The 20,645-nt window shown below is 38.2% G+C and overlaps 2 protein-coding genes and 1 pseudogene across 2 annotated transcripts; all 3 read right to left on the bottom strand.

The window, feature by feature from the left end:
* Positions 1 to 330: 330 nt before the first annotated feature.
* LOC137718242 (major strawberry allergen Fra a 1-3-like) lies at positions 331 to 1,062 on the bottom strand (annotated as a pseudogene).
* A 2,683-nt stretch (positions 1,063 to 3,745) lies between these two features.
* On the bottom strand, positions 3,746 to 15,641 carry LOC137717069 (uncharacterized). The gene is made up of 5 exons (XM_068456383.1): positions 14,528 to 15,641; positions 14,113 to 14,256; positions 13,754 to 14,022; positions 12,572 to 13,621; positions 3,746 to 3,913 (listed from the first exon to the last, which is right to left on the bottom strand). The coding sequence occupies exons 1-5, from the start codon at positions 15,639 to 15,641 to the stop codon at positions 3,746 to 3,748; spliced, it is 2,745 nt and encodes a 914-aa protein (XP_068312484.1).
* A 4,202-nt stretch (positions 15,642 to 19,843) lies between these two features.
* LOC137718255 (major strawberry allergen Fra a 1-3-like) lies at positions 19,844 to 20,601 on the bottom strand. Its single transcript, XM_068457772.1, has one exon. It carries the CDS (start codon positions 20,543 to 20,545, stop codon positions 20,066 to 20,068), a length of 480 nt encoding a protein of 159 aa, XP_068313873.1. The 5' UTR covers positions 20,546 to 20,601; the 3' UTR covers positions 19,844 to 20,065.
* Positions 20,602 to 20,645: the final 44 nt, after the last annotated feature.

Genomic DNA, 20,645 nt, shown 5'->3' on the forward strand with positions numbered 1-20,645 from the left:
TTAAGAAACGATTGAGTTATGAAGCTTTGAAAATTGTCCAAACTTTCGGCCAAGATCTCCAAGACACTTAACGGAGTTTTTAACGGAATGACCAAAATAATGGATGGTGGACAATCTCAAAGACCATTTCTATTGATTTTCAATCTCATGGACCAAAGTGAAGTGTTATGCAAATCTTAGAGCCCATTTTGGCTAAAAAGAAAATTAGTTATCATGTGATCTTTTGGTGTGATTGACATGACATGTCACATGAAATAATAGAAGTCAAGTTAGAAAAATGAAAATTGAAAAAGAAATTTGAAAATATATCATCAAATATGATTTCTTCTTATTTATTTGTAAATGAAGGGAAACACAATATTCACTCCACTCAAAAGCTTCAATTACAAGCCAAAACACTGTTTCAAAACTTAAAGAAAAGGGAATGAAAACCACACCAATACATTGTTTGATGCCAAAAGAGGACACAACTACTTAATAATACTTCTTCTGGCAGTAGACAACATTAATTTAGTTGTAGGCATCCTGGTGCTCCAAGAGGTAGTTCTCAATCAACTTGAAGAGGTGGGAGGCCTTCTCTTTACCAGCCTTAACGTGCTCTTCCTTGATCTCAATGTCACCTTTGGTGTGGTAATGGCTAGTGCTCTTGATGACAGAACCGCTGCTAGAAGCAACCAACTTAGTCTCATAAGAGATCTTCTAAATCGTCTCAGAGATAGCATCTCCTTCAATCACACTGTACTTATAGACAAAGTTGTCCTTGTCAACCCCATCAATTCTGTGCTTCACATAGCTGTATGTGCTACCTTCACCGAAGTTGATCTTCTTAATGGTTCCAACTCCGCCATCTCCTTCGAGGATCTCAGTGCTCTTCACTGCTTGTGGTGCAATCTTGGGGATGAGGTTGTCAGCATCAAGAACAAAGGCATTGAACAACCTAGCAGGAGGAATGGCGGAAGTGAACTCAGATTCATATGTGAATACACCCATGATTCTGAGATGCGTTTGGGAAGTGTGAAATAACTAATTGATAAAGAGGAAGACTGAGGAAGAAAGATGATGTATTGGGAGGTTTTGAGGTGTGAATAGCTGAAGAGGAGGTATGGTATTTATAGGCGAGGCTGCCTGAAGGGTGGATGGATGGGATTTATGTCATTTCCCTTTTCTTTTCTTTTTTTTCTTTTCTTTTTTTTTTCAATTGGTTCTATTCATTGTGACGTGGGAACCATTACTTTTCTACATGGAATGTTTGTATTTTGGTCAAGAGAAGAACCATCTGCTAATTGAATAAAATAAAATAAAAATAGCCATTTAATCCACGAGCTCAATTATTTCTATCCCACTGGAGCTACTTTTACACTTTCTGTGAAACCAGAGCATGGAAATTGGAATTCCGTTCAGTAATTGATTAAGCTTATTCCTTTCTATCTTTTTCAGTCCAAAACTGATACTTGGGTCTCAACCAACAATGACTGCCATGGCCCTTGAATTCAATAATCCTGATAAAGTGAACACTTCACATTCTCTTCCATTCCAGTTAGCCATTCTGATGGTAAAAATTTCAATTAATCTGCTGACCATCTCACCTTAATTGTGGCAGGGCTAGCTTACCCTCTAATCATTTCATATCGTATAACTAAAAATATTTATCTATTTTTGTAGATTCACAATCAACATGGTCATTGGCTGTGTACATAAAATAGTTAATAGATACGAGGACGGTGTATTTTGACTTTGTTATAATTGAACATTTTGATCTTGCCTTTTCCGTTTGAATATGTAAAAACTCCATAGAAAATTATGGGCAATCAATGTTGACTCAATGCAGCCATATGTTTGGAATGCAAGTCAAGTACCCTAATTTGAACTTCTGGAAGTGCATACTAGTTGTGATGTAGTAGGGACAACAATATATGAAGCAAATAACAATTTTGTCAAACAAGGTTTCATCAATTGGGCATTAGACACCAATTCATTTCGGATAATACTTGGGTACTCACCTTTTAATTTTGTCCAATGATATTTTGAATTATTTTATTGTTTTGAAAAATAATGGACATGTTCTTTAATTTTTCTTGGCCTTTTAAAAAAAGAAACATGTGACATTTTTTTTATTGAATCAAGTCAGAAAGTGAGTACATCAATACTCACTAGTGAGTATCTCGGTATTATACATTCATTCCATCGCCATCAGTGTACTAATTAACCTCAATAAATTAAATTCATACTGTTTCATAAAAGCTTTAGTTGTGAGGACTCTCAACTGAACAGTCTATACATGATATCACTATAACAAAATGGTCTTTTAGTGAGGAAATCTCTAGCGAGGAAACTTAGTTTTCTCGCTATACAATACTTTTTACAAGGATATTATTTGTTCTTTACAAAAACAGACCCAATTTTGATTACAAAACTTGTCCTTGCTCTAGCGAGAAATTCAAATATTTTGCAAAAAAAACATTTCCTCACTGTAGATGGACTCTTAGCGTGGTAATCTATCTTTACTCACTATACCGAGTAAAAGTTTTAAAGTTTAACAAAATGGAAACTTTGAGCGAGAAATTTTTTTTTCTTTCTAAAACATCTTTATTGTTGTAGTGAATGCACAATTGGATTCACATACATCAACAATAAATAATTCATCATGTGCGTGCAGGTAGAAGACTATGCATAATTAACACCTTTCCAAAAGTGTTAATTACACTCAATATTCTTGTGGTATATGTGTGGGAGTTTAGGTTAATTGTTGGTCGTGCAAATTTTCCTCAAGATCAAGAAATTTGTCACATAAGATGAAATGAAGCCAGATTTAATTATATTGGTATCATTGTCTTTGTTATAGACTTGGGGTGTTATGAGGTATTTGTCACATAAACGCATTTGTTTTCTCCTTTAGATTTTCAAATTTGGCGTGACCTATAGATATGAAGAAATTCATTGCACTACAAAAAACACCAGGATTTGTCGGGCCATATAGTGTTTCGTCACCTATAATTTTGCTCGTGAAAATTTTGTGGGTCAAAGTTTGTCATGCAAAACCCGTTGCTCAAATGTCTACCTGACAAAATATCAGCATTCGTCTGGCGAACACTGTTGACCAAACTAAATAAAGTCATCGGGCAAAAGAGCATTGACCGACCTGACCCGACAAATATAGCTTGTTTGACGACAAAAATTTTGTTGAGTTTCTGGAAACAAAGTAATAATAAAAATTTAGCTCAACGCATATTAGTCAAGCAATTATTTAAAAGGAAAAAAATACAATAAAAGTCTACTCGACGAATATATTCGTTGGGCAAAGCTTTTCAATATCTTTTTTTTAATTCAAAATTAAAAAAAATATTTGATTTAAATAATGTATTAATTCTAATTATATTAGTCTAAAAGGCTAAAATAAATCACAACATTAAAGAAATTAATTTAATTACATAAAAAAAATATTCGTACAATTGTATGTAACAAAAAAACTAAGTACAACTACTGGAGTTACTGCTGAGGTGGCTAGTGGAATGGCTCCTAAAGGTCGCTTGGAGGATTGGAAATGCGAATGCTAGAAGCTGACATTGCTTGCACTATCCTAACAATGTACCAAAGGCCCTCCACTCGTCAACGCACGGTTTCTTGCTTGTGTGGAGCTTCTTCTTGATGGCTCACTAGCTCCGTCTCCAACTATTTGCAGTTTGGAAGACGTCTTGCTTGGAGGATGAGAGCTAGATTAATAATAAGTTTCCCCAAGGTCCTAAACCTAACCCACTCCTAGGATGCCGAATTCTTTGCCTTTCTGTCCGCCAACCACGTCCATCAGCAACTGTAAGGACACCTCTAGATTAGATGTCATCTCCTCCATTACCATGTCCAGTTTCTGCTGGGAAAGGTTGGCTACGTACTCGTCCTTATTCAGCAACATAGAAGCCTACAGATAAAATAAAAAAATAAAAAAAAGCATGTTACCTAATCCTTGAAAGTTTATTTTGGTGATTTTTGGCGTATACAGTCTCAGAATATATATATATATATATATATATATATATATAAAAGTTTGAAGGTTGAATCGTTGAAACTAGTTTCGTAGAATGTGTATCCCGTCAAAACAATTGATTCAACAAACACTTAGAATTTATTTTATACTTCCGTTGAATAGAATGGAAGATTTTGTGATGTCCACTAGTGTAAATATTTTAAATTGATGATCGGGTTCGTTCATTGTCTTCTTCTAGGGTAAAAAATTATCAAAAGTATTGCTAAAATAACCGTTAAATCGTGATTTTTCATTTGTAACCGTCGAAGGATTCCATCCCGTTACCTAATCCTTAAAGGTTTATTTTTGGGGTTTTTTGGTTTATCCAATCTTGAAGTATATACAAATAATTTTGACAGGAGGATCATTGAAATTAGTTTTATAGAATGTTCATCCAATCAGAACAATAGATTCAACAAACAATTAAGAGTTTATTCTATATTTTCATTAAGTAGAATGGAAGCTTTTGTGGTGTCCACTATAGTTTAAATTGATGATCGGGTTCGTTTATTGTATTTTTCTAAGGTCAAGGAGTGCATTTGTAAAAAAAAATATCAAAACCAAAGCTAAAATAACCATTAAGTCATGATTTTTGTTTTGTAACTGTCGGAAGATTTTGTCTCATTACCTAATCTCTTTGAATGTTTGCTTTTTGAATTTTTGGTTATGCGATATCGGAGTATATACAAACAAGTTTGACATTTGGATTGTTAAAACTAGTTTTGTAGAGTGTTTATCCTATCAACAATAGATTCAACAAACAATTAGAGTTTGTTCTATTTACTTCCACTAAGTAGAGCATAAATTTTTGTGGTATCCACTATTGTAAGTATTTTAAATTGATGATCGGGTTCGTTCATTGTATTCTTCTAGGGTCGAGGAGTGTAGTTGTAAAAGATCATCAAAATCAGAGCTAAAAGAACCATTAAATCATGATTTTTTTTGTTTGTAACCGTTGAAGGATTTTGTCCCGTTACCTAATCTCTGAAAGTTTGTTTTTGGTGATTTTTGGTGTTGCGATCTTGGAGTATATACAAACAAGTTTGATAGTTGGATTGTTGAAATTAATTTTGCAGACTATGAAAATTAGCGAAGGAATTAAATATGCCAATCATGTCTCTCACCTTTCTCCGTATATATTTGGCACGAAAAGTATACCCGATACCTAAAGCTTTGCCTTTTGAACTCTATTCGTCGGGTAAAAATCCTCTTCAAAAAACCTAAAATGTTGCGCCTTTTTGCCCAACTAATGTTTGTATTCTATCAGGGGCTAGGCTTATGTGTAATCACGTTTATCTAATCAGACTGCTTTTTTGTATGCACCCGAAATTGAATTTCATTCTATCTATTTTAACGGGAGCACCATATTTCATCAGGATTCATAATGTTTGTTTTCTGTCAGGGGCATAGGCTTATGTTTAATCACATTTATTTAATCGGATTGCTTTTTTGTATGCACCCGAAGTTGAATATCATTCTATCTATTTTAAGGGGAACACCATATTTCATTAATGATAGGAGAAAATATATGATTCATAATATATAGATGAAGAACATGAACACATGAACAACTTGCAAACAAACATCTGAAAATGCAAAAGAATAATTAAAGATGTTGCAAGACAATGCTAAAAGAGACAGAGGATCCATATAAACGATTCATCTAGTACTGAGATCATGAAATAGATGAACAGTCTCAATGCTCCCTTTGTAATTGATATATGTCCTGATAAATGAATATATATCATCTATTATCCAAATAATAGATGATACATACACAGAGAGAGAGAGAGAGATATATATATATATATATATATGTATGTATGTATGTATATGTATGTTATAAACATCTTATTTAAGTGTGATTGTATATATCTTAGATTAGATTTGTTTCTAGTTATTCTTCCCTATTAAGACTTGTATTCCTTGGAGGAGAAGGATTTCTTCTCTTCCCTATTACTATAAATAAAGGCATGCGTAGGGGAAATAACACATCCTCTACACAACCCTACAAACACATCTCTCTCTCTATATTTTCTTTGTGCCGCCGGCCCCCCTTTCCTTGTCAGTTAAATATAGGCCACAACACATTATCAACACGCTCCTACCAGTACGCTTATGAATCTAACGTGGAAGTTTTTTGCATCATACCAGTTCACCAATATCATCAGCAATGATGTTCTTTCAAAACAACGGTTTTTATCTCGATATTTTTGCAGCCTTGATAGCATGAACATTCACCACAATGCATGACCCAACTTTACGTTTTTTCAAATTTTAGATTCTACATAAATTGTGTATGCATTCTATTTATAATTATTGAATTATGTGAATTTGATATTGCGATTAATTGCATCAAATATATGTCCATGCATTAAATTATTTATATGAATATGCATTGAGTTAATCTGGAATTGAAAAAAATTATAAAGAATTTTTTAGGGTTTCGTTGAAAACCCATCTATGTTGATGGGCTCCTTTTTTTTCCCCTGAGCTGAGAACCCAAACCTGGAGTCACGGTTGTAGGCCTAAACCCTAAACTTGATGCCCAGATAGTGTCGCCTCCCTTGAACCGTCGAGTAGCATGGCCTGCAACCATGCCCAACCACATTCGCTTACTTCCTCGACGACCTGAAGTCGTCACTGATGAGTCCTTACTTGAAATTCAATATTTTTTATTCTTTGAAATTAAAATCAAAAAATTTTAGGGTTTTACAACATTGAGAGTTTTTCACTATCAGTTCAAATTAATGGGTTGCCGTTGAACCCACGGCCTCTGCCGTGATTTTTTGCACCACGACTTCACTGTATTGGAAGTCTCTCAAAGAAACTACCCTTATGTGGGTCCAAGATGTGAAGCTCCACCTCACTGCAAAGAATTTGTGTCCCGCAATTGAAGATGAGACGGACAACCTGGTTAGCGAAGTTGAGAAAGTCACTACCATGATCTTCATTCGAAGACACATTTATAATGCATTATAAACCGAGTACCTTGCTGAGGAGGATCCACAAGCACTATGGGTTGCTTTGGTTGATCGTTTTGATCACCAAAAGGACATCTTCTTGCCTGAGGCAAGACATGACTGGCAACATTTGCGCTTCCAAGACTTTAAGTCTGTGAATGAATATAATTTTGAAGTTTGTCGAATCTAATCACTTCTCAAGTTTTGTAACGATACCTTGATCGAAAAGGATCTCCTGGAGAAGACCTATTTGACCTTTTTTGCTACTAATATTGTCATGCAGCAACAATATATAGCTCAGAAGTTAACTAAGTTTCCAGATTTGATCTCTGTTTTGCTTCTCGCTGAAAAGTAGAATCAGCTGTTGATGAAAAATCATTAACCTCGACCTACTAGGGCAACTGTTGTGCCTGAAGCAAATTAGAGCACAAACTAACGCCCATAACGCCAACATAAGCATGGTAGGGGTGGCCAAAAGCCACCCCATCAAGGTTAATAGAGCCAAGGCTTACCTAAGGGAGGAAACCGAGCCTAGAAGTACCCTAACCTCGCTCCTAAGGCCTCAAACTTCAAGAATAAAGGCAAAGCACCTAAAACCATGGATACAGACAAGTGTTATTCAAAAGGTTGTAGCTGAATATCATTCTCGTTGTAAGAAGTTTGAATCAAACTTTGTGTAAGTGGATGAACCGAAAAATACCAAGATGGAGATTTCTAACTTTTAGGAGGATACCACCCCTATGGAAGATTAGCATCTTAGACATGAACTATTTCTAGTTAAATTTTAGAATAATAGTGCCAAATTCCACATAGTGGCGAACCCCCCCTGCCCAGTTTTGTGTGAACGCATCTATTTCACTAACTTCATTCCTAAGAATGCACCTCTGACAACCCTTTCAGGCCCATCTAACCTGATCGAAGGATACGATAAGGCACGTATAATGTTGTCAATGGTATTTTGACCATTGACAAGGCACTCTATTCTCCACATTCCAAAAGAACATTATTGAGTTTCAAGGACATTAGAGATAATAATTGCCAAGCTAAAACCTATGTAGAAAATGAAGTTGAATTTATGTGCATCACTTCCTACGAATATAGCAAGAAGCGTATTTTAGAGAAGATGGAGCGTATCCCGAGTGGTTTGTATACTACGACCATACGCCCTATAGAAAGCCACTATTTGGCCGGCCCTACCACTAGGACCGTGCACGAAATTACACTTTGGCATGATCCTTTGGGACACCCTGGATGAACAGCGATGTGCCATACCCTCAAATCATCACATAGGCATCCACTAACCCAAAATTCAGGTTCAATTCAAGGAATCGCATGTCAAACCTGCTACATGAGAAAGCTTATTATTAAGCCTTATTATGATAAGATTCATTTGAATCCTCCTATTTTTCAGGGGGGAACATTTGTGGATCGATTCACCCCTCCTTGCGGACCATTTAGATATTTTATGATTTTGGTTGACGCTTCCACACATTGGTCACACATGTGCTTATTGTCCATAAGGAACGATGCATTCTCCAAACTATTGGCCTCAGGTTATCAAGCTCAGGGCGCACCATCCTGATTATCCGATTAAATAATGCAAGAGAATTCACATCTAAAACTTTTGATGACTATTGCATGTTGGTTGTGGTTGAAGTTGAACATCCAGTACCTCATGTTCACACTCATAACGGCCTGGCAGAGGCATTCATTAAGCGCTTACAAATAATTGCTCAATTGTTGGTCAAACGTACCAGGCTCCGAATCGCTGCTTGGGGTCATGGAATACTACACACAGCCATGTTGGTCTGTCTAAGGCCTGTTGCGACCCAACCATATAACACCCTTCAGTTGGTTACCAGATACAAACCCAACATATCGCATCTGCACGTTTTTGGTTGTGCAGTCTATGTGCCAATTTTGTTGCCCTTACTTACAAAAATGGGGCCTCATCGAAGGATGAAAATCTATGTCGGATATAATTCTCTTTTAATCATTCGTTACTTAGAACCTTTGACAGGCGATCTATTTACCGCGCATTTCATAAAGTTTCACTTCTATGAGACAATCTTCCTATCATTAGGGGAGGTAAAAACATCAACGTTCCTAAAGAACGATGCGATTTATCGTGAACGACTCCCACTTTGTCTTATTTAGATCCCTGCACTGCTCAATCTAAAACTGAAGTGCAGGGCATATTAGATCTTCAGACCATGCTAGATGTTTTCACCGGTCTAGAACGAGTGACAAGATCACGTATTCCAGCTACGAATATGCCTTCAAAGATGGATGTACCAAATGTACAACGGACGATCTCCTAGAAGCCCGAGACGCCATTTTGGCTGATCCACGTACATTAGCGGCTAGCCAATCATCTGCCCCTACACAAAAGCGCGGCAGACCTCTTTTCAAAGGATTCACACCCTCAGAATAGGAAACTCACGACACAGGCCCCCGAAGAGCCTACCGTGAATTCGACTGTCCCCTGCTCATTTTATCCAACTCATAAGGAAATTCTAGATTACGGAAGCGTCCTTGAAGAGACGAATCTATCTCCCGAGAATCGTGAGATTTCGGTCCATTATGCTAGCTTGGATGATGTTTGGTGTAGAAATGAGATGATCATCGACGATGCATTAGCGTATGTAGTAGCTATTGAGATCATGTTGAGCGATGACATTGAACCCCATTCTGTTGATGAATGTCGACATAGAACTGATTGGACAAACTAGAAACAAGCAATCCAAGTCGAACTCGATTCGCTTGCGAAACTTAAGGTGTTTGGACCTGTAACTCCTACTCCTCCACATGTGAAACCCATTGGCTACAAATGGGTTTTCATTCGGAAGCGTAATGAGAAGAACAAAATTGTGAGTTACAAAGCTCTTCTTGTTGCGCAAGGCTTCTCACAATGCCTTAGGATTGACTATGACGAAACTTATTCACTCGTTATGGATGTGATTACTTTTCACTACCTTATCAGTTTGGTAGTTTCCGAAAAACTAAGTATGCAACTGATGGATGTAGTAACTGCATATCTCTATGGGGATCTTAATACGGAAATTTATATGAAAGCTCTTGAAGGACTTACATTAACTGGATCAAATATTTCCAAACCCCAGAACACGCTCTCGATTCGGCTGAGGCATTCACTCTACGATTTGAAGCAATCCAGAATAATGTGGTATAACCGTCTGAGTGAGTATTTGACTAGTCAGAGATATGTAAACAACGAACTATGTGTGTTCATTATGAAGTCACATTCCAGATTTGCGATAGTTGCAGTTTATGTCAATGACATAAATCTCATCGGAACTCCTGAAGAGCTCGAGAGAACTACCACACACCTGAATTCGGAATTTGAGATGAAAGATCTAGGAAAGACTCGATCTCGAGATAGAGCACCATTCAGATGGAATCTTAGTACATCAATCGAACTACACCCAAAAGATGTTACACCGCTTTAATGAGGATAAAGTGAAGCCTTTGAGTACTCATGTGGTCGTTCGATCGTTAGATACAAAATTTCCCTCCCGATATATATAAGATGAGTAGAAAGTCATTTTCTGGATATGGTCCAAACAAATAAACCATTACGTATGAAAAGCCTATGGAGGATCAAAATTAGACGATTGAAGAGCAGAAATAACACTAAAGTTGTCACTTTCCACCATGACAGTTCCTGAAAATGACCACGACAGTTCCTGAAAACTCCTCCACAAGCAACAGGACCGGATTTCCTTTAGATAAACCATATGTATTAAGTTTAATACAAGGAAACCAATGAGGAGACCAAACGACAGGAAGAATAGTAGGCGCCTTGCAATAGATAGGTCGGATCCCTATTGAAGAGATGATTCGAGTGTCAAAACCCTGAGAGTAACCAGGAATAAACTTTCCACCATGAATAATCGCAAAATTGATAGACATGCAGAAACGATGGAAACTAAGTGGTCAGCCATAAAAAATAAACTTATTTCGAGCCTTCCAAATAGTCGCAATAGTAGAAAGACCCGCAAAAATCTAAAGCTTGTGCAACTGCTGGGAAAAGGGCTTACACACATAGATATCCCAGAAAACATCCAAAGAATTTGAAGGAGGCAAATAGGTACCAAAATGGCAAGCTAACCACCTCCAAAGCTGCCTAGATATCTGACAACCGAAGAAAAGATGAGCAGTAGATTCTTCAGAATTACGACATAAACAACAAATGGATGCCAAGGAAATACCACATCGTTGAAGCGTACCTTCGGTATGAAGTTTATCATGAAAAAGCCTCCAAACCAAAATAAATAGTCATGGCGGAATAAAATGACACCAAATAACCTTAGCCTAAGCACAATCATTACGTTTCCGTTGAATAAGTTGATAACCAGAAGAAAAGGAAAACTTCCCGATACGTGAGGGCTCCCAAATCAATTTATCATCCTCGACATTTAAAGGCAAAGGTTGACGTAAAATTTGTTGCACCACAGAAGGGAATAAATTTATAAAAAAATATGGGAAAGATCAATTTTGTGCTTCAATAACATCTGAAACCCCAGGAAGAACCTTAGGTGAAATGACCAAAGATAAACAAGGGCTAATAATATATTCATCCAACCATTTGTCAAACCAAAAGGAAACGGACTTCCCATCACCAATAATCCAACGACTATTATTATTCAGAATGGGCAGAGCACGCTTTAGACCATGCCACATAGAAGACCGTAAATAGATATTTTGTTTTTTGGATGGCGAAAGAGGAAAACGCTGACGAGCAAAAGAACCCCACAAAGAAGAGGATTGTAAAGCATCCTATCCGAAACTAAGCAAAGCCGTCAAGTTCAAGGAAGCTAAATCACGAAACCAAGCCCACCTTCATTTTTAGGTCCACACACCATGCTCCAATCAACAGTTACCAACTTCCGGGAAGCTAAATCCCCTGACCAAATAAAATTCCTTGCACAAGCAGAAAGATGTTTTAAAAGGCAAGATGGCAATTGATAAACTGAGAAACTATGAAGGAATAAGCTTTGATAAACAGACTGCACTAATTGAAGTCGTCCAACCTTTGAGAGAAGTTTACTTTTCCAACCTGAGAGGTGGGCTAGCCTTGTCAACCAAAGCTTGAAAGTGAATTCTCCTTGGCTTACCACGAAAAATGGGTACCCCAAGATAAGTGAAAGGAACAACACCCAAACGAAAGCCAAGGTGTCTAGATACATGAACTCTACGATGAACAGAGGAGGAGCCGAGATAAAAAGTACTCTTAGTTGCATTAACAAGTTGCCCTGATGCACGCCTATACTTATCCAAGAAATTTCGAAGAGATTGAAGAGATCGAACATTCCCACGACAAAAAAATGAAAAGATCATCAGCATATAACACATAAGTAGGAGGGCAACAACCTCATGGGGCTGAAATAGTAGTAATCCGTCTAGTAAAGAAAAGCGAAGATAAACCTCTGCTTAGAGCTTTCTCCGCTAAACAAAAAAGAAGAGGAGAAAGATGATCACCCTGATATACCCCCTAGGAGTAAGAGAAAAACCCATGCAGTGTGCCATATACCAAAATTGAAAGGCGAGCTGATTGTAATAAAACATGTACCCAGTCCACAAAGATGTGTGAAAAACCAAAGCTAGAAAGCACATGGAGAAGAAACTTCCAATTCAAAGTATCAAAAGCTTTAGCAATGTCGACTTTTATGCCTACATTACCACCAAAAGCCCTTTTGCCCATAAAATTGAACCCTTCTGAAACAAGCCCAATACAATCAGAAATACGTCTACCTTTTAAAAATGTCGTTTGGTGAGGAGAAATAATGCGAGTGGCAATTGGGCCGAGGCGATCAACAAGAATCTTTGGAATAATTTTGAATAGAAAATTAGTAAGAGCAATGGGCTGATACTGAGCAATAGTGGCAGCCCCATCAACTTTAGGGATAAGCACCACAAAGTTGCAATTAGCATTCGGATAAAGCCAACCACGCTTAAAAAAAACTTGTACAAAATTAATAACATCTAAACCAACAATATCCCAGCAAGACTGATAAAAGGAACCAGGAAAACCATTAGGTCCTAGAGCACTGGAGGGATCCATAGAAAAAACAGCACTTTTAATTTCTTCAACTGAAGGTAAACAAGAAAGAGAAAAAATTTCCTCTTCCTTAACCATAGGTGTAATTACACCACAAACATCCTCAATTCCAATTGGTACAAATGGAGAATTATATAAAGATCGATAAAAGTTTACCACATGATCAACAATAGCAGTATGAGAAGAAAGTACATTATCACCATCCAAAAGAGTAACAATCCTAGAAGAAGAATGCCTACCTCGAGCATAAGCATGGAAAAAAGCAATATGACGATCACCCTTAGTAAGCCATTTAACTCGGACACGATCACGCCAAAAAGCTTCTTGCATACGAAGAGCATCAAGGACAGCTATCTTAGCCACAACTTCCTTATTAAACCTCTCTTCAGAATTCCCATCAGAACAAATAATATTTTGGATATTATGAAGTTTTTCCTTAGCAATAGTGACATTTTTGTGGACATCACCAAAAGTATTAGAGTTCCAATCACGAAGGCAATGCTTAAGGGCTTTAAGCTTTTCCAACATAACAAACATAGGACACCCATATGCAATAGTTGACTACCAACACTTAGCAACCAAATCAGAGAATCCTGAATGTAATATCCACATAGACTAAAATCGAAAAGGGCACGGTCCTCCAAGAAAAATAGTAGAAGCCGAGAAAACTAGACAATTATGATTCGAAACAACCCTGGGCAAAGCTGAACAACTAGTATGAGACCAAGATTGTAACCAGCATGTGTCACAAAGAGAGCGGTCAACACGCCTCTCCATGTAACCACGAACACTCCAACCATTAGTCCAAGTGTAAAAAGCACCAATAGAATCCATATGAGTAAAGTCACAAAGCTTAGTTGTACTGCGAAAGTCCTCGCACGAAGTTCGAGCAGGTAAGTGACCACCCATTTGCTCATGTGCTCCAAGAATAGCATTAAAGTCACCAATTGCCATCCACGGTACTATAGTATTAGAACGAATATTTAAAAGATCGCACCATAAAGCATGATGAAGAGTCGAAGTAGTAACCGCAAAGACAATAGTAAACTGACAAAGAACACCATCATAAGAAGCCTGAAAAGTAACTTGTTGCCCTGAAGAAGAAATCATAGTAGGAGAACAATAACTCGTAGAATGCGAAACCCAAATATTAGGCATTAAATCACCCCTATTATTAACAGCAAGCAAAGATAGACCTAATGAATTCCAATAAGCAAAACGAATAGAATCAAAAGTAACCATAGGTTCAGATATGCAAACCAAGTCGGGATGATGGGAATGACAAACATTAGAAAGCTCTGTACGCGTATCAGAATTCCTAATACCGCGAATATTCCAATAAACTAACTTCATTTAGAGGTAGAGACAACTTGTCTTCCTACCCTCGTAACATAGGGTTCTTCTTGCCTACATACGTCAACTTTTTGGTTTTTTTTTTTCTTTTCTGTTTCTTCTGCTGAGATTTACTAAGAACTAGGGTAAAGTCATTGGAGACCTTCCCTGAATCCACAACATTGAACTCATTCCTCAGACCAAAACTAGGTGGAACATCTCCATCAACATTAGAATAAATATGGGCAATATTATTTTCTTTAATAGGCTCATCATCGGTCTCCCTTGAAAGAGTGTCATTCAAGTTACAAGAAGGGGTATCATCAATATTATTGGTTGGTTGTAACTCTAGAACCTGTCTATTAGAATTTGTCTCTAACTGACCATGAAGATCTGCCGACGAATCAGTAACCTTGTCAACTAACACACTTAACTCGGTATTCACAACACTGATTAATATTTGAATTGCAAAATCGTTAACTTGTTCAACATGTCGTTGCTCAAGAGAGCTACAAGGTGGAACCTCCATATCATTATTAAGTCCAGGAGAACGCTCATTATGAATAATTTCAACTAAAGGAGAACGTTCCTTGTGTATAGCACCTGAAGGAGAAACAGTCTTAGTAGATGGTTTTGGACAATAAACCTGAGGAGTTGGTAAGCGTCTGCGACGGTGAACCTCAATATCTAGTTGCATCCCATCTGAATGATTGCCCTTTAAATGCCTACATTTGTTTGTATAATGGCCAATTGCACCACAATTTCCACAAGTTGAAGGCAAATTCTCATAAATAATATCAACAGAGAAACCATGTTGTTCTCGCTCAACCATAATAGATGAAGGCAAATCAGCAGAAAGATCCACATCCACCAGAATTCTAGCATAATAACCATATAACTTTTCACGTGTAGCATGATCCAACTGAAGTGGGGTACCCACCCCACAAGCAATTTCCATAAGAATGCGAGGGTGCCAATACTCTTGACTTAACCCATATATTTTGATCCATACCTGTGCATGAGTTTGGGGAAGGACGACACGAGGCTTGAAGTCCGGTTGCCATTGGGACAACCTAAAAAGACCAAATTGAAGTGTGCAGGTTCCACCACCCCACACTCTTCTCATGTCTTCTTCGGTGGAAAAATGAAGATCAAAATATCCTTTGCCTAAAGGCACTAGTTTCCAAGAATTCTGAAGCTTCCATAAAGAAGCCAAGGCATTCTTGAGAGACTCAGTCTTCATTAGCATCGTTCCTTTTTTTAACAAAAGTCTACCAATGAGGTTTGTGCTGCATGACGGTAATTGTTCTTGATAAAGGTTCTCACTAATCTTGACATAAGTCGCATCGCCTCGAACAGTAGGAATAGGAAATTGACTTAAATTAACTGAAGTTTATGCACCATTTGTGACAATGGAAGCAAAGGTCCTTGCTTTTGGGGATTGTCCGGATAATGAACCAGTGGCAATATTCAATTTGGAGGAAGTGGCAAAGTCAAGGAAGCCCCATGGGCATAGGACAGTGGGTGACTTGTCCATGAAAACCAATCAACCTAAAACAAAATGCATTCCAAAAGAATATTAAAAAAATTAGAAATTAACCTGTTGAAAAGTGTGTAGATGTGGGCAACAATGGAAGTCTTCTCTAAAGGAGAGCCCAAGTCTGCAGGTGCAGAAGACCTCCTCAAATTGCAGAGCTTAAAACCCCAATTTCAGCAATAAGTTACTGCTACGACAGCAGAACGCAAAGAGCCAATACCCACTTCGGTGCGGAACACAAGGACCCAATACCCAAATCGGCGCTGGGACGCTGGGATGACACCGGCAGTGACACCGACAAAGCCTAGAAACACGAACCCGTCGGCGCGTTCATTTCCTTTTTTCGCAAGCGCGTTCTTTTTCTAAAAGCGCGTTCCTATGTCCTATGCCTTGCTAATCTGGCACACCCTCCTACTCTTCGACGAGCACCTCTAGCAGCAACATTAAAGCGTCCAACACCTACGTTGTGCGGAGAAGTGCATTTGAGGCTTATTCTAAGCTTTGAATATTGGTTCATAATCATGTGTAATTAGTAGGCAGGATGTTGTTTAATGTCGTGCTAATTACTAATTAGTGTACATTAGACACAAGCTTATGTTTACCATGGTCAGAACGAACCTACGCGTGGTTAAACCATGCTTGTTTGAGAGGCATTCCGTCCTTTCGCTCCCCCTTCTGTTGGATGTGATCTAGAATGGGTGTCGGCATTGATTAACATTGACTCAGCATCATGGAATGTCGACTTGATTAATTCTTTGTTTTCTCCTGGTGAGGCGGCCATGATACACTCTATTCCTCTAAGCGGCATGCTTCCCCCAGATCAATTAATGTGACACTATGATGCTAAAGGCGCTTTCTCGGTCAAAAGTGCCTACAAAGTTGCTTATGACATGCGGGATCAACCGTCCACTTAGAATCAAAGTATCCCTGCGGCTTTGATGTGGAATTCTATCCGGAAAGCCAATGTTCCAGGAAAGATTAAAATGTGTGTTTGGAGAGCTTGTAATATTCTCCATACCCATTCTAAGGTGATGTCAAAAGGAGTGGAGGTGGACAACACTTGCGTTTTTTGTAGTTCCTCTTAAGAGTCAGCGCTACATGTGTTTAGTTTTTGTCCATTCGCCTATGCAGTCTATCTCTCTGCCAACATGAATTTTGATTCCCAACATGGAGTTCTCACCTCTTTCTGCGACTGGTTTTCTCAGTGTGCAACCTCTATTTCTCCAGGTCAGCTCAATTACTTTTTGGTGCTTCTTCATTCAATATGGCGTGCTAAAAACTCTCTATTGTGGGATGGCCAACTTGAGAACCCTGCCTTAGTGAGCTATATGGCTAGTCTCCATTTGAACGAGTTCCTTAAAGCCTCTGAATTCCGTTTGGTTAGAAAATTTGGTTTAACGTGCTTATTTTCTCTTAATGACACATTATTTGATTTGCAAATTGATTTAAAACACTGTTGTTTGGGGCCCTAATCCCAATGGAAATTTCTCGGTGAAGTCCGCGACTTGGCTCCAATTAGAGGAATTAACACATCTCCAACGCAAATGCTTATTAATAGGATCTGGAAGCAAATTATGCCTCCTAAGATTAAGTTATTTGCCTAGACTCTGGTCAAGGGTAGATTACAAACTAGTAAACGTCTTAGCAAGTTTTTACCCAATGTAAATAACCAGTGCCCGATGTGTCATAACCAAGAGGAAGATCACGACCATCTTTTTCTTCATTGCCAGCATGCTAAGCAGGTATGGACCTGTTCAAATGAAATTCATTTAGCTACTATTGCCGACAACCTCAAAGTAAATGATTGGTTGAGTACCTTGCCACACGAAGGAAAAAAATGAAATTAGCTGTTTAAGTAAAGCTCTGGCTATTTGCTGGCAAATCTGGAACGATAGGAATGCATGAGAAACCTATACAATACCGATCTGTTCTTAGAGCCCTGTCAACGGCTAAAGATTATTTCAAAGAGAATACTAATCTCGCTAAGCAATCTGAGGCAGGCATCAAAGAGATATTGATTAAATGGCAATGCCCTCCTCCTCCATATGTTAGAATAATTTTGATGGGTATGTTTCAAACTCTATGGCTGCTGGAGGATTCGTAGTTAGAAATTGAAGACTGATATCATTTTCTTTGTTGTCAACAGATTTGGGTGTATTACAACTTTGTTTTTGTCACAAAAACACTTTGTTTTTGTCACAAAAATGCATTCTTTTTTTTCTTAGAATTCTAATTTTGACGAGACCTAAAGATATGAAGAACTTCATTGACATTATTGTCACATCCCGGTCTAGCGGGAATCACTTCCCGGGCCGGGATGTGACAATTGGTATCAGAGCCTAACCCTGGTCGCGTGTGTGCCGACGAGGACGTCGAGCCCCTAAGGGGAATGGATTGTGACATCCAACATCGCCCAGGAGAGTGATCCTTAAATGTATATTCCCATCCCTACCTAGCACGAGGCCTTTTGGGAGCTCACTGACTTCGGAGTTCCACTTCCCGGGCCGGGATGTGACAATTTGGTATCAGAGCCTTACCCTGGTCGCGTGTGTGCCGACGAGGACGTCGGGCCCCTAAGGGGGGGTGGATTGTGACATCCCACATCGCCCAGGGGAGTGATCCTTAAATGTATATTCTCATCCCTACCTAGCACGAGGCCTTTTGGGAGCTCACTGGCTGTGGGTTCCATGGGAACTTCGAAGTTAAGCGAGTAGCGCGCGAGAGCATTCCCAGGATGGGTGACCCACTGGGGAGTTGCTCGTGAGTTCCCAAAAACAAAACCGTGAGGGAATGGTAAGCCCAAATCGGACAATATCGTGCTACGGTGGTGGAGCGGGCCCGGGAAGTGGTCCGGCCCGGGTCGGGATGTGACATTATTGTGAGCGTAGTCATATCTATTAATGTGGTTGTGCTCACTTCTATGCATTTGAGGTCAACTAATTTAGGTCTACTTAGGTCATCGTCAACCGAAATGTTTAAATATAGCTCTATCTAGAGGTATAGCCCCGCAAAAAAAAAAAAAAATCTATATATATATATATATATATTTATTTAAATGAATACTGTCAGGTCATATTCATAAACCATCTCCAACCGAATAGGCTAAACATAGGCCCTCAATGCTTTATTAGTTTTAAGAGTGTACTTTAAATTTATTAATTAATTTAGTTAAACTACCATCGAATGTTTTCAAATTTAATCATTGAATTTAAATCAATTATTGCAAATGAGAAGCTAGACCCCAAAAAATGGGTTAAGAGCCACACTAAATTTGGCCAGCCTAATGCCTCTTTGGCCAAATAATAGTGGACTCTATAAAATTATAACCTAATCATCGGTTGAAGATAAGTCTTTGGACAAATTATATCATTTTTTTGGCTTTTAAACTTTTAACACTCTCCGGTGGAAATGTCAAGATTTACATACAAGAAGGAGCAAATACATACAAGATTTACATAGATCAAGAACTTGACCCAAAAGGGGGTACTAACGAAGATCTAAAATATATACACAAAAGAATAATCCTATGTTGCAAGACAACGTTGGAAGAGACAAAGAATTCACAGAAACCAATGCATGAAAGGTCCTGCCAACTCAAGTAGTTAGAACTAAAATCGTTAACATTATTCATTAGTAGTTTGGGTCAACACATGCAGAAAGATCGTATGACATATATACATGTATTCATTTGTCACACCAATGATAATTGTAAAATGTTGTATGCGTTTTGTCAACTTGTGTAGTTAGAAAATATTATGCTTTAACCTGAACGCGCATTAGGTGGTAAATAAGATTCATTTGTTTTCTTAAATTAGTTATTGTGGGATCTTTTGGTGTGATTGACTTGACATGTCATATAGAATAATAGAGGTCAAGTTAGAAAAATGAAAATTGAACATTATTCATTACCACGGTGAAACTTGCAAATATATCAACAATGTGATTTTCTTCTTATTTATTTGTAAATGAAAAGAAATACAATATTCACTCTTTATTCAGAAGCTCCAATTATAAGTCAAAACAATGTTTCAAAACTTAAAGAAAAAGGGAATGAAAACCACACCGATGCATTGTATGAAGCCAAAAGATCACACAACTACTTATTAATGCTTTTTGCTGCAACAGGCAATATGAATTTAGTTGTAGGAGTCTTGGTTCTCCAAGAGGTAGTTCTCAATCAACTTGAAGAGATGGGAGGCCTTCTCTTTGCCAGCCTTAACATGCTCTTCCTTGATCTCAACGTCACCTTTTGTGTGATAGTGGCTTATGCTCTTGATGACGGAACCGCTACCGGAAGCCACCAACTTGGTCTCATAAGAGATCTTCTCAATTGTCTCAGTGATAGCATCTCCTTCGATCACACTATACTTGTAAACAAAGTTGTCCTTGTCAACCCCATCAATTCTATGCTTCACATAGCTGTATGTGCTACCTTCACCGAAGTTGATCTTCTTAATGGTTCCAACTCCGCCATCTCCTTCAAGGATCTCAGTGCTCTTCACTGCCTGTGGTGCAATCTTGGGGATGAGGTTGTCAGCATCAAGAACAAAAGCATTGTACAACCTAGGAGGGGGGATGACGGAGGTGAACTCGAATTCGTATGTGAAAACACCCATGATTCTGAGAAATGTTTGGAAAGTAAGAAAATAGATATTGATGAAGAGGAAGATGATGTAATGGGAGGTTTTGAGTTGTGAAGAAGTGAGGGAGGAGGTA

Source organism: Pyrus communis, chromosome 15, assembly GCF_963583255.1.
Source record: "Pyrus communis chromosome 15, drPyrComm1.1, whole genome shotgun sequence".
NCBI classification, from domain to species: Eukaryota; Viridiplantae; Streptophyta; class Magnoliopsida; order Rosales; family Rosaceae; genus Pyrus; species Pyrus communis.

Coding starts and splice junctions, on each gene's coding strand:
- LOC137717069 (XM_068456383.1), bottom strand. CDS start 15,641: ATGCTAATGAAGACTGAGTCTCTCAAGAATGCCTTGGCTTCTTTATGG. Junction 13,622..13,753: donor GTTGTTCAGCTTTGCCCAGG/GTTGTTTCGAAT, acceptor AAGTGTTGGTAG/TCAACTATTGCATATGGGTG. Junction 3,914..12,571: donor CACACATCTTTGTGGACTGG/GTACATGTTTTA, acceptor TTTTATCTGTAG/GCTTCTATGTTGCTGAATAA.
- LOC137718255 (XM_068457772.1), bottom strand. CDS start 20,545: ATGGGTGTTTTCACATACGAATTCGAGTTCACCTCCGTCATCCCCCCT.